Source organism: Neodiprion fabricii, chromosome 2 (assembly GCF_021155785.1).
Source record: "Neodiprion fabricii isolate iyNeoFabr1 chromosome 2, iyNeoFabr1.1, whole genome shotgun sequence".
NCBI classification, from domain to species: Eukaryota; Metazoa; Arthropoda; class Insecta; order Hymenoptera; family Diprionidae; genus Neodiprion; species Neodiprion fabricii.
Window position 1 is genome coordinate 12,225,332 of NC_060240.1, and position 14,963 is coordinate 12,240,294.

General features: G+C 33.8%; 1 protein-coding gene across 1 annotated transcript in view; it reads right to left on the reverse strand.

The window, feature by feature from the left end:
* The window catches only part of LOC124176656, a 32,402-nt gene that overhangs the window by 9,667 nt on the left and 7,772 nt on the right, over positions 1-14,963 (reverse strand). Inside the window, exons 12-21 of the mRNA XM_046558221.1 lie at positions 14,614-14,720; positions 14,222-14,465; positions 13,682-14,023; positions 12,401-12,751; positions 11,754-11,935; positions 4,248-4,445; positions 3,339-3,689; positions 2,207-2,571; positions 1,944-2,028; positions 540-614 (exon numbers count right to left, since the gene is read on the reverse strand). Of these exons, the coding sequence (XP_046414177.1) occupies positions 540-614; positions 1,944-2,028; positions 2,207-2,571; positions 3,339-3,689; positions 4,248-4,445; positions 11,754-11,935; positions 12,401-12,751; positions 13,682-14,023; positions 14,222-14,465; positions 14,614-14,720 (2,300 nt within the window). The remainder of the gene's footprint in view (positions 1-539; positions 615-1,943; positions 2,029-2,206; positions 2,572-3,338; positions 3,690-4,247; positions 4,446-11,753; positions 11,936-12,400; positions 12,752-13,681; positions 14,024-14,221; positions 14,466-14,613; positions 14,721-14,963) is intronic.

Here is a 14,963-nt window from a genome sequence, read left to right on the forward strand (position 1 = left end):
AAACAATCAAGCAACGCCTTTGCGAAATTACGACGTAAAAATTGTATGTGTATTGCAATTATACACGTGAAATATTAGACGAACGTAATTTCCTGGCGAAAATTATATTCAGAAACTTTCATAAATTTCTATAAATTTACTCAAAAGCTTGAATTTCCAGCAGTCAATTTTCGACAGCTTCTAAAAAATCATAATAATTTCTATGAATGTCATAAAAAATGTCTCAATTTATATGCAAGAAATAAGAATGATAGATTTATTGAGAAACTGCGATATTTATTGAGTTCTTTCCAGAAAGTTTCCAGAATTTCTTAAAATCCCTTAGAAATTATCCGAATAATTCAAGCTCTTTCGGAAATCATGTATAGAGTATTTCTCAGAATTGTCCAAAAACGTAGTACATTTCTGAAAAATTTCTTTGAATTTTTTTCACCCAGGTTTATAAACCGGATCACAGATTATGGGTAAAATCTACGATTAGGTAAGACACAGTGTGACAGATGTTAGGTGCGCAAGAGATAGTATTGTCGGATCTTTACCATTATTCCATCGTCTAACGAGAACGAAATGCGCTGCCACAACTAGTGCAACGCCAACTCCAAACTTGACTGCCACTGGAACCACCATACTTTATTTCTCACCATTTTGCATAATCATTATCCATGTAATGCTCGTTATTCGAGCACCAAAGACTCAACAACAGGGGGACAATATACAGGTAAACCACGTAAAACCACATTGGTTAAAAACGCAGACCATTCGTTATCTTGTATCATAGCTTTGGAGTTTGACCAAATAAATTAAACCAGGGGTAAAGAATTGGAACGTGGAGAATGCTCAAAGTGCCTATGCATAACGTTACAGTATACAAAATGTCCCGAATCTTCTATATTGCACGTATCAACGAAGCTGTGATGCAACAATTAGACGCTATTCAACCATTCCGGACATAAATTTTTCTTCACCTCTCATTAATATGAAATTGAAAATCAGTGGTTTTTGAGGTCGCTGATTACCACTCTGAGTTCTAAATTTTGGGACTTAAGATACGCCATCTTCCAATATGATGCCCAATCAGTTCTTGGTCTGACCCGCTAAGTATTTTTACAAAATAATTGTGCGAGTAGCTTCCAGTCAGCACCTAGTTAGGCATAATTGCCCAGCTAGTACCCACCGAACTAACTTGTTGTAACAGGGCCAACCCAGACAATTTCCACACTCTTTGGGCCTTCCATTTAAATTTTTTTAAGTTAGATCGGGCCTGTAATCAGAGTACTCACAAACCTCCGAGTGCAAAAGTTTGATCCAAATCGAGTAATTTCGCGGATTTTCCACCACTATATCAGATATGCCATTTTAAATTCACAAAGTTTGAGTTTAGACACGTAACCAGCGACCTTGAAATCGCAGATTTTCAAATTTCGAATCAATGAGAAGTGTAAAATAATGCATGTCTCAATAGCATAGCTTCGTCAATACGCGTAATTGAGAAATTTCACCTAACTTTACTATCCTCATTTTTCATGCACAATATCTCTGGGGTCTTAATACCGAGAGTGTCTCAGGAAATTTGAAAACCCAACTGCGCATGTGTCGAATCACGTGATTTCATTGGTAGATTCTACTTATTCGAGCCGAGTATTTCATCTACTCGTTAAGTAGACCAACTCAGTTACAGCCAAACACTATTTATAAAAATTCGCAGGCAACTCAAGTTTACACTGCGTTGAAAATTCAAGATAGCCAAAATATGACGGGTCGGTATTCAAGTCAAAATAATCTTAAAAAAGCTTGCCTAACAGAGATAAAATATGGCGCATGCGCACTTGGGTATTGGAATATGCGCGAATTACGGGACACCCTGCATAGGTAAAAAGATGATTGATTATCATGGGAGTGTTACCCCACCAGAAGATGAGATTACAAATAAAGCAATTGCTTACCACTGCTAGATTCTTCCTCGACTTCTTCAACCACTGGTTCAATCTCCAGCTCGTTCGGAATTTCTTCTGGTTCTTCGTCGTCTACCTGATGAAATGATTTGTTTGCCATAAATTTGAGGAACATATTTGGACGGATCGCTTATGCTAATGAGTAGCTATTTTTAGAGACGTTAATCAGCGATGGTAAGACGTTGACAACGGGATAGAATGCTTTTCTTAAGTATTATCCAGGGAATTACAAGTGTGACTAAAATGATACTCACTTCTTCCAAAGGTTCAGCACTGTCTTCGTCGATTTCGTTAACTCCCGGTATTCCTAAGAATTCGGAAGACACATCGTCATCGTCTGTTTTATCATCGTCGCCATTAAACTTTCCTTCCGTTGCATCAACGCCTTCTATGCTGGTAGCAAGTTCATTGTCAGAATCATTTATTAAGTCATCTTCTTTGCTCTCTATCGGCTGAAGTTCTTCTCCACTTGTATTTTCCTCTACTTCTTCCAATGCTGCGTTTTCATCATTTCCATCATCGTCATCGTCATCCTCACCGTCATCGTCATTTTCAGTATCCGCTTGCTGAAAGTTTTCTTCGCTATAGTTGTTTTCCACTTCTTTACTGTCCTCTTGCTCTGTTATTAAACAAATATTGAATGATAATTAGTTGGCAGTGAATAGTTACTGATAAAAATATATTTTTCTTATCTTTGTTGTTAGTGCTCGGCTAGTCATTTGTTGATAGTCGACAGTACTTTACAGTCATTCTAGATAATGATAGTTTGAACACGTTTGAGGAGCCGCCCGACAAAACTGTCCAAGACCTATTTTTATCAATAATTGTTTTCTTGGTTGATATACTTTGAAATTTCGCATGTTTTCCTGATGATAGTGCATACCTTGGAAAAATTTCGAAGTCGGTCATCATCAAGATTCGCATGGAAAAAAAGTCATCATGCCTCTAACGGACCGTTATACATATATTACGCCCGTTAAATATTTAACGGATGTTCATGAATTCAGGGGTTGTGCTGTTATGACATGCATTGATCTTTAATAATTTATATCTTTTGAATGATAAAAAAAAAGATAACTGATTATGAATTCTGCTGACACTTTTTGGCATATTTCTTCGGCCCAGAATATGGAGCTTCTGAAGTGTAATTTCATCTAATGGGCCTTCTTTGCTTAGAATTAGTTTACAATAGATCAGTTCGTGAAAAATTCGCAGTTACTTCACTATTTCTCCAAAATAATATTTACACTTGAATTTATGAGATCCGATTACTGAAACCTCATCAGAGGGTGATGAAAATTAATATTCAAGGCAGTAATACTCCACATGTTCTTTTTGTCAAGACATTTCACTTCTCAACCTACTAATATAATCAATTTTATTCACCATTTTCCTCAGAGAGATTTTTGTTGTCACGTTCAATGGAAGCTTGCTCTTCTTCGCTTTCACCTGGCTCTTGATAAGAATCTAATTCTTGTTCATCGTCGTCTCCCTCAGTTTCGTTGTTCCCATTAGACACATCCTCGCCTGTGTCTTCTTCCTTACTCTCTCCAGGAGCTTCGTTCTCTTGGGGATCTGCCTCATCCGAAGCTTCCTCACTCGCTTCATCTGTTGGCTCTGGGTCATTGTGACTGTTGTCTTTAGTAACAGGTTTTGGTTTGTCATGTGAAACTTGGACGTCATCAATCCAGCCATCGAACACAGTTGCCCATCGCGATTCAGTGATTGGCGTATCGACTAAAAGGTGGAAATTTCGTCTGAGGTGTCGCTCTTTGGTGTTTTTAACCGATCACAAAATGTGACAAGTCAGTCCAAAATAGGGCTGTACAATTAATCAATTGAATGTGGACTTTGAATAATGTTTTTTTCAATGAATTGATTAATTGATTAATTTTAAAAACGGTTGATTGAAAAGGCCGATTAGTCGATTAATTACAAAAGATTAATTGGTAAACCCCAATTGATCGATAAATCAAGAATGCTTGATTATTCAAAACATCAGGAATGTTGATTAACCAAGTAATTGGAAAAACGATTAATTCATTGATTAGAAACAACAATTACTCGTAGTCTTCGAGTAATTGATATTGAAGTCTACGAGTAATTGATTAATCAAACAGCCCTAATCCAAAGAGTTGAGGTATAAGAATCCTAATTCCAACAGAAAATAATTTCGATAATGATGCTTTTGGATGAATAGAGTTGCCTTGCCGCATTAGAAAACTTCAATATTGGACCACCGACATTCAGGAGAACATCATACTTACGAGGTAACAAAAAAAATTTTTAACTCACCATCAGCAGCTCCTCTGTGCTCGATTAGAATAACACCGATTAATCCTACGAGAATGGCGAGCAGTGAGAAAAATATTATCCTGGCGCACCAGTGCCCTCCAGTTCCTCCCTCTTTATGCACGTGGATTGTTAAGTTTTCTGCAGTTGGATCTGCGGATGGACTCACAAGATTCGGTGGGGGAGTTCCGATGTCATCTTCTTCTAGAACACCAATGGTTTTTTTTTAAATTAATGATAAATTTCATAAAGGGAAATACGTTCGATTTGATTTAGGGTCGAATTTTTACAAAACCAGTGGAAGAATTTCATCGCTGGATATTTCAAGTATTTGAATAAAATATCAGAATCGTTGAGTTTGTAACAGTAACATAATAGAACTTTGTTCAAAAAACGTTGTTGGGAAACATCAAATTTGTCAGAAATGCAGTGAACCTCAAATAAGGACTTCGATAAGGCACAATATACTAATTTTGCAGCTGCAAAAATTGCAAACCGATTTAAAGGTGGTGAAATATGGTTTTCTTTTTTTTGGCAATTTTTTGAGTTACGAAAAATCAAACCCAAATGTATGATAGCCTGTGAATTATTTTATACATTGTATGTAAATCAAATGTATATGAATAGTTTGTAAGGTTAATGTTATGGAATATTAAAAAAATAGTGTTTTAGCGCAGGAATTATCACAGATGTGAAAAAGCTGTAATCAGCGCAATTCTACATGCACTGCCGACTAGTAATATTTGAAACAAAGTTTCATTCTATCTGACAACAATGCCAAAAAATATATTCCTGTAATTAAATTATCACTTATTGTAGGGATACATTTCATGGCCTTATTCTCCCATAAGAGAAGAAAGTTTTATGATATTTTTGTTCAGCTGACTGCAGCATTTCCAGATCAGTGCTGCATAGTGTTTGATAGCAGTCAAAAATGGTGAGATTTTACTCGGTTGGTAAGGACTGACTATACAGCATCCTCTCAAAGTTGAAACAGGTGGTCTTTTTTTTTTTTGCTAATCAAAAATAAAATGTGCCAACGTTAAGGTACACCAGAGGGTACACCGTTTCTAATTGCACTACACAATGAAAACAAGGAATAAAGAATAAAAAACCTGAACACAAGCCTTCGTGTCAATATCAAAAACTGCAAATTGCCAATTTAAAATAGAGAACAAGCGAAAACATGTGTATAAAAATGAGATTGATGAAATGAAAAAGTAATAATGATTACAATTTTGAAAAATTTATACAGAGTTTAAATATAATATACGAACGAATGCTTTTGAAATAGATGATACACTTTGATCTATTTTGGTAAAGATAGAAAGGCAGCAAGCTAGTTGGACCAGGGAATTCTGACACTATAGTCAAAATATCTAAAATAGATGGAAAAGCCTTACTGATTTCTGAATAGTACTTCCTTATTACTTGAGAGACTAGAAAAATCAGCACTTATCTCAACTTTAGGATCACTTTTCCACAAGGAAGAGAATTACTTCGAATTTTGCTTGATCTAATAGTTTTCTAAAGAATGATAAACGAACAGAGCAATATGTAATATTTGTCAATAATTTCACCATTTATTATTCCAAATGGTTGATGAGGCTTCATTTATTCTTCAAAAATATATCATTGGAACTCAGAATTAGTAGCGAATTGAGTTATCGATCGAGTTTCAGTTTATTGAAGCCTCGAACAGACATTGAAGGAAAATTCCGTCTCCAGTTATTCCAGTAATCTGAATCACAGTTAATCTTGTCAAACATTGATTTGTGTAGCAAATATTTGACATCTCTTCATTACTCGCTCTTGATAATTTTTACAACGCAATGACCGAGAATTTTTCCCTTTGCCAGGCAGGAAAATAAATTTTAGTCTAGCTTGCTGGCTCCTTTTCTCCGTTTATAGAGAAAATGTCCCATGATATTTCTCTCTACTCCAATTTGCTAAAATGAACTTTGCTATCTTGTCTGAACAGGATTTTCAACTTGACAATATTTGGACGGTCGCTCGCTCGATCCATAAAAATTAATACAGACAGATCAGGAGCTTCATCAATCTCCGGGAAGGTTTTTAAGGTTATGTGCAGCTGAGATCAGAATTTCTTATGAATTAAATTTAATTGAGAGATGTGTGATAAATTTGCAAAGAATTATTTTATACAGAATGACAGTAGTCAAAATCATAAAAAGCAAGGGGCGAAGGCTGTAAGCTGATAAAATGAGTTTTAATAAACTATAACCATGAGTACTTTACCTTTTTTACGTCTCTTATCTTTCCGACGCCTGGGCTGAACATCCCCTGACATAACTTCAGCCAAATTTATTTAACGCTCAATCGATCTGAATCTGTGTTATGTTTAAATTTGACACTTTTCAAACTTGTCTCAATTCTAAATATCTCTACTGATGAATTCAACAAGGTGAAATTGGTCGGGAAATCACGGGATTGGATCAACGGATTGAAGAATAAAGAGAAAACGAAAGAGATGGAATTATTACAAAACTATTTTCGTTCGCTCAAGATTAGATGTTGGTACTTCAGTCGGTTATCGACTAAGTTTGCTTACCTTTTAAGCAATAAACAACCTGGATCGAGACTTAAGGGGATGTAGGTGTCCCAATTTCACCTACCGAGCACAATTCAATTACAGCATCTCTACAATAAAAATCGTAACGGTTCGGTTACAGTATTACAGTAAATCTTAGTGATAATCTTTTTTTTAGAAACTTTCAGAAGATACCAAGAATTAACTCAGAATGTGATTTCTGACGGTTTCTTAATAATTATCAAAAAATCTGACAAACTCTGTTAATTTATAAGAATGTTATAGATGTACCTCAATTTTGATGCAGATTGATCGAAAAACCTCAAAATTTATCCGCAATTCCGGAAAAGTTTTCGTATCTCCAGTTTTATTGAAAATATTCTTTGATCAATGCGTCCAAATTTTCCTAGCTGCACTTCAGCAAAATTAATTTCAACCATTTCTTAATAAGTTACAACTTCTCTCAAAAGTCTGACCCAGTTTTCCATAATACTATATCGTCAGAAAACACCCAGAAGTACCAGAACACAGTTTATAACATATTTGTGATGCAAAACGATCTTCTGAAAAATTGAATTTCTCTCAGAAATTCGTCCGATTTTTACATCTAACTCGACTTGACCAGAAATCATGAGAAGGGATGAAACTCGAAGTTTCTCAAAAAATGTTATCTATATCTATCTATACTAATATTATAAAGAGGAAAGATTTGATTTTTTGTTTGTTTATTTGTTTGTTTGAAATGAATAGGCTCCAAAACTACTGGACCGATTTAAAAAATTCTTTCACCGTTGACAAGCTACACTATTCCCGAGTGACAGGCTGTGTTTCATTTTCAAAAAAATTAGGGATGCTTACTAAAACTTGAATAATCTAACCCTAGTTGTAAAAAAATAAACAAGAAACTTCCTTCAATCGCGTGCGCTGCGAAAACTATTAATGATAGAACAAAATGATGTATTACAATTTTTCAGGACAACTCACTGTAAACATTGTGTATTTTCTTTTATTATATTATTATATGCTCGTGCGAAACCGGGATGGGCTGCTAGTAAAGAATAAAATTCCGAAAAAATATGAGTCTTGTAGCAAGTCTTTAAAATTTCTTAAAATCCTTTCAACATCATCAGAATAGTTCAAACTTTTCCAGAAATAATACAAATCATTTCTCACAAATGTCTGGCAATATAGAACATTTGAAGAAATTAAAGAGAAAAATTTTCACTCAGAAATTGATAATAACAACCATAATAATCATAATCGTGATGGTATAATACAACAACAATGATATAAATAATACCGTTAATAAGTAGAATTATTCTGTTTGTTTATGCAAATGATGGAAAACATGCATTACACTTTATTATAATGCATGATATGCTGACTGAAACTATAGGATATAATTATGATTGTAATTCACATTAATAATTACAAAACACGATATTTTATTTTCAATTTTTATACTGCCAAAAGCTTTTAAATGTATGGTTTTGTAATATTTTTTTGTACTAGCTCCCTGATATTAGTTTTTCAGCTACAGATAAGAACTTTAAACTTGTTTGTGTATGCAGAAACAGTTCTATGAATCGATCAGAATTTCCGATACATCATAATAATTTTATATAAAACTTCGGTGAATGAATTTTGACCAGATGATTCCAATATCTTGTTAAACACAAAATTTCAGCACCACTAAAAATGCACACAAATGATTGTTATAATGGGAAAAAATTGGTACAAGTATTATATCCGTTCTGGTATTCAAAAAATATTATCAACAGTTGTGACTCACAAATCGATTCAATTAAAAATAATTACATGTTATTTGGTTCGATTTCAAATGTCGAAATTAATATTTTTATGAAAAAGAAGTTTATTTCAGTACAAAAAAGTTGTATGAAAAAAGTGAAAGAAACAAAAAAAAAAGAAAAATTTGTCCCACAGATTGGCAAAAGCCTTTTTATACATATAATACGATATATATTGAGAAATGTATTGATTGTCTGTTGCGATGAGAAAAAAAAAAGGAAAAAAAAAAAACAACACAGATTCTGAATATTAAAAAAAAGTGAAATGTTAACTCGCGTAAATGTTTTTATCATATAGACTTATGTTATACGTATTGAATATTCGTCTTATTGAGAGAACTTCCGTTAATTTCAAGTTCGTATATAAATATTCGTTAAAATAAACGCAATAAAATGTTGGGCTGAACAATGATTGTACAACTATCTATAGCGAAAATTTTCAATTTCGTTAAAAAATATTTAAATATATAATATATATAATAGTCACCTGGCGCAATTAGGTATATTAATTTCAATGGGCCTGAGAGAGAATTGTAGAATAATATCCGATCGAGATTGAATTTTTACCATTCAACCAAGGAAGGAAGTTTACAAGCGGTTAAATTTTCTGACTTACATCTGCTCTTGCACATAGTTACAAGCTATGAGTCGTTGAGAACCAGTTATTCCACATCCGGGATAAAATTCTCCCCGACAGGGTGTATTTTAAAAACAAATATTCCTATTATTCATTTTCTAGACAAGTCACAAGTCAAGATTTCAATCAAAATATCAATATTAAAAAATGACTAAGAAATCTAACGCTCATTAACTTTGATAATTTGATACAACACCTTAAGGATAAATCGGTGGCCATACCATCTGAAATGAATCATTAGGATATGAAAAAAAAAAACGTTCAAGAAATCTCTAGCAATGTCACTTGTGGCAATAATAATGAACACAAATGGAACAATGTTGCTTATTTTGTGGCAGAAACGAATCTGAGCAAATTCAAGAAATCTCAAATTATAGTAGACTTATAATACACGGATATAACAACTGACAAACATCTGTCGTAACATACTTACACAAATCTATTCCTATTCAGTCTAAAGAAAACTGTTTATGCATATTTTTTCAGACAATCTTTGGAGATCTGTATGATGAACGAAATGAGCCCAAAAACGATAGAATGGAACCAAAAACATCTGCAGAGTTTAATCAGTTTGAGCGTTCTCATTATAAAAACTTTTCTTCAATTGTTCATATGTTAAATTTTGATATTCGAATTTATCAAGATTCATGTCTAGCACATGATCGAGATGTTTCTTCATTCTTATTCACCATCATTGTCCCAAGTAACATTAATAGACATCTTTTGAATGGTTTTTTTTTTTGCCTGAACTTTTGATTGAGACGGTCTGGCCGATTTAGCTTTAACTATGCCGCTCAAATTGTGAGTTCGACACCCAACTTGGAGGTAAATTAGACCTCAAACGTGGAACAAACAGCCCTGAATGTAATAATAATAATAATAATAATAATAATAATAATAATAATAATAGTAATAATGTATGAAGGGGAACTCAGATCATTTACATGCGCAACTTAAAATACAGACACTTATAGTATTTATAAATTCAAAATCATCGTTGAAATTTGAGAAACAACAGTTATTAGGGTACAGATTAAGATTCGTATATTATTACTTAGCTCGTATTTATCAATGGAATTTACCCATGGAGTAATGTAAACATAATCGGAATCTTTTCATTCGAGATAATGAAATGAAGAGATTGTTTCGAAAGAAAAAATTCCAATATTTGGCGTACACTATCATTACATGTTTGACTGTACGTTTTGAGAACTGTAAAATGAATTCAAATGTATTTTCGCCAATGTAGTTCGCGTAAGCGCTAGAATCAAAGATCATGTATTTGGTTTATCATTTTTCCTTTTCAATACTCTGTGGATCCAATATTGCAGAATATTATTGGTATATGAATTTTAATCGACCATTGGTAAAGCGAATACCGCCACGACTTTAATAATAAAAATAATAGTAATAATGATGTTAGTGGTAATAAGTATAAGCGGTGAAAATATAAATAGACCAATGCCTTCTTTAGAGATATGTTTACATTTGAAAAATACGATTTAATGAAATTGTCCGTTTTTCATTATTAAGATTGTTTAGTTTTCAAATTATAATGTAATGCTATTTGTTTGGTGTTATTCTATTCCTATGGTGCTAGGAGCGTCCTCATGGAATTAACCTTACCATTGTTAAGAACTTACGATTTCCACTTTCCATTTTTATCCTAAAAAAACAATTTCTAAAAATAATGATAATAAAAATAACATGACGATTAACTGAGATTTCTGTACACTGTACAATATATTATTACTACCTATTTTAGTACCGATTTAAACTCTACGTATCATAATTAATTAATTATTATTTCGATTACTGTACAGTTGGTTTGTAGGTGTGGCTTATATCTCTGGTAAAAAAATATTTCCAACTGTCATTGATAAATTATCTGAAGGATTCTACAAACTTGTTTCCAACTCTGTTTATCTCTGATTTTATTCTAAATATTTTCGTGCAATACAAACATTTTTTACTGTAAATTTTTTTAGAGCTTGAAGAAGAAATCAAAATTTAAGGTGACAATTTTATGTGGATACAGAAATAAAAAATTCGTCTAAAAATTTTCTTACAATTAACCAACGAGAATTAATAGATGATGCAAATATTTAAAAAATTTGGCACGTAAAATTTTAAGAGATTGTTTGGAGAAAGATTTCGAACGATCAAATGTTGTAACCTTTCTGAAATTTCTCAAAAATTCTCTACAAATATCTGAAAACATTTGATAAAGTCGGTATAAAATCTCGGAAAGTGTTCAAACAGGGTATAAAATAATCGAAATGTAACAAGAAATAATCAGTTTATCAGAGTTGTTAGAATCTTTCAGGATTAAGTTGAAAAAAGGGGTAAGAAATGTTTTTCCACCATTGAGAGTTGTTTCAAAAATCCACGATCTTTGACAAGACAAAGCGAATTATTAACGACGAAGTGACGATAATAAAATTCTCCGCGTTAGTAGTTATTATTACACTATTTACAAAATCCTTAACGAAAGGTGAAATATCAGTGATTACCACGACCACTCATTGAATTTGAAGAAATATCGGACGCGTCGTCCTTGATGCGCCTAGTCAAAGTGCCCTCGTCCAATTTCCTAGTGTTGTCATAATTGCTGAGTTTTCGCGACAAACTTCCTGACAAACTAATGCCATCCATTTTCAAAAGGCTCGACGTGTCCTGCAGCCTTCTGTGATTCCTGATGACAGAAAATTTCTGAAACTTTAAAAGATTGCTACAAATGTAGCCAGAATGTGAGTTTATAATGTTTCTTAATTTCCCTGAAAAACTTCTAACAAATTGCAATAATTCGTCGAAAATTCGTAGGTGTATCTTAATTTCTATACAGAAAAATAGGTCCATTCTGTCGGAGCTCTGAAAAACTTTGAGTTTTCTCTATAAATTGGTCTAATTTTCGTTGCTGACTCGACTAATTTGTCAGAAATAGTCCAAAACTTAATTACTCGGAGTTATAAAAATTTTTAATATCAAATAAAGTTTGGAAGAATACGAGTTCCTTCCAGAAACTCTTGAATTTTTTGAAATTCCTCAGACATGATTAGAATAATTCGATCTTTACCAGAAATAATACATAACATTTCTTAAAACTGTTTGTATACGTGGTAAAGTTTTTTCTTAACGAAAATCGGAAAATAATTTTCACCATGGATTCTCCAAATTCTCGTTTCCATTCCTCTCCGCCAGTTTCTCCGATCGAAGAGTTCCGTGCTTCGTCAAGCTGTTGTCAAATCGAATGAGATCGGTTTCAATGCCTCTTATTCTGCTGGTATTGTTTGCTTCACAATGCCTCAACCATCCGTCATTGATTTCGTATCGACCGTCCACAGAGTCCACACATTTTCTTTGTGAATCCTCGATCCTCCGTGATGTTACACTCCCATCTGTGTGCCCGCGACCCGGACTCTCGGCCTCGTATGCACACTTTGCCAACGATGCATCTAAGCCTGGCCCTGCAGCCAAGTGGAGATAATTGTCATCCCCGATTGGAGCTTGTCTATTGGACAGAAAAAATTAAGTCGTAATTAGGAGCAAAGCGTACCCTACATTTTTACAAAAAAGACAAAAGCATTGAATAGAAAGAAAAGTTTCAATAATATAAATACAATTTACATGTAGGAGCTTTTAGAGATGTTCAAAAATTTTTAGTTGATGTTTTCTGTTTCAATATAAAAAAATACATTTTATGTCATTATTTCCCAGACAGTACATTGGTCAACATTGTCAGCTCATAGGTTTATTTTTCAGCAAAACCAATCAGTTTTTATAAGGTTGAATGAAGGGACACTGTTACATCAACTTGAGTTCGCACAACACTAATCTCTTCAGAATACATTTCGCTTAACTACGGAGATTTTCTTGCTCTTCAATTTTGGCTAAATAGTGTACAAAATAACGACACTTTGATTTCTTTCACTTTTCTTCAAAGTGTCAACAGACGATATTTCCTGTACTTAATTTTCATTCTGTGAATTCCCGAACTCAAACGGAAATAAAATATCTTTTGAAGCAAACGTTGCCTTATAAAGTCAAATTGAACTACGGTGTACCTTCAACCATGCGAAAACGAACTGGCTTTTCTGGTTAATGATCCCATGTGCTGACCAATGCATTACCTGTTAATTGGTGATAGAAAATATTGTTTTCGATGTTTAAACAGTAAACATAAAAGACAAATTTTCCAAAATCACCAATATTGATAGTGCTCGGAAAAAAATATTTCCTCCCTATAATACTCAGTTTCCGTAACCCTCTGTGCCCTCAATTCCTTTATAAAGCTTCTTGAAGTTCGATCTAATTTTTTCTCAGTTCGTTTTTCACGAAAATTTCATGAAAATCTTCTATAACTAAGAATAATCGTTGTGTAGTGTAATTGCAATCTGTTCATTGCTCCTTCGGTGATTGAATCTTTTAGTTTGCTGCTTACTTGCTTCCATATTTTGTTTCACGTGCCAATTTCCTTGAATAAGCTCGATGCTCCTGTTGCAGGGTGAAAGCAATTTCTCGAAGTGAGGCAAGGGTCTTGAAGCAGGATGGAACATCCTCTATAGGCGGTCCATCTCCTGGTAATACGCAGACTTTGTTTGCCCCATAAACAGCTTGGCATTCACAGGCACTTATTAAGGTTTCGAGGCGCGGCATATTTGTGAAAATCAGAGAGTGAATCCTCTGCAAATCACGGTCTGGATCCAACGACATTTTCAAACCAGCCTCTAGCCCAGGTGAAACTTCGCTGCAGCCCGGAGCACTTACAAGTGCTGCTCGACAACTGAAACAAATTTTCATCATCAGATGTTATAATTGAGAACAAACTTGGGGCACTCCGATTTGTGGAAATTTTATCCTTCGAAGCCTTGATTTGAACACTTACAACACCCTCTATAAAAATAAAAATTAAATACGACGACTGTTTTTGTAATCAGAAGTAAAGATACTATGAATTCGAAAAAGGATTGAATATGCGTACCACAGCCAATGTCCGTTGATGTAGGCACTCGGATGGTATTTTTCTAGTCTATTACTATTCGTCTGACAAATTTTTGTAAGAATATCAATCCATTCTTTTTCTTCAACGCAATTACTGGCTTGAACATACAACGCTCTTTGTTTTTGGACGATTTGGAACATATTTTTCATCTTGAATGAATCCTCATGAAGTCTTTCTACAGCAAGAATTTCTCTTAATGGTATTTTACATAGCGGTTCCTTTCCTGTTGAAAATGTAAACAAACCTTATGTCACAAGGTAGAAGATGCAGTGTATTAGATAATACATACACGAATCAGAACTTTTACATCACTGCTGGTTGATTGCAGAGTGAGAGTTTAATTTCAGTACAAAACTTCTTTGTGTCCTTACCTTTGTTCTTGGAATAAGTCAAATCTTGTGTAGTCAGTCTGAAATATCTTTGCTTGAAGTTTTTCCTCCCAAATCTCTTTCTGCCCTGCGCTCTTTTGATCATAACTCTGCAAAAGGGCGTTCGTATTACGAAATTGAGACACACAATATGTGTAAAGTATAATTTGGGTTGAGATCCAATTTACAAACATGTTTGAAGCAATATGGCGTCGAACAAAGTGATCAACTGATTGTTTCAGCTTTGGTTTTAGCTGAATTACAAGAACGTAAAGGGAAAGAAAGTGCTGTGCAAGCTGTCGTAATTCTGTCTTGTGACATTGAGCTGATAAAGAGTAAAAAATGCGTTAAAA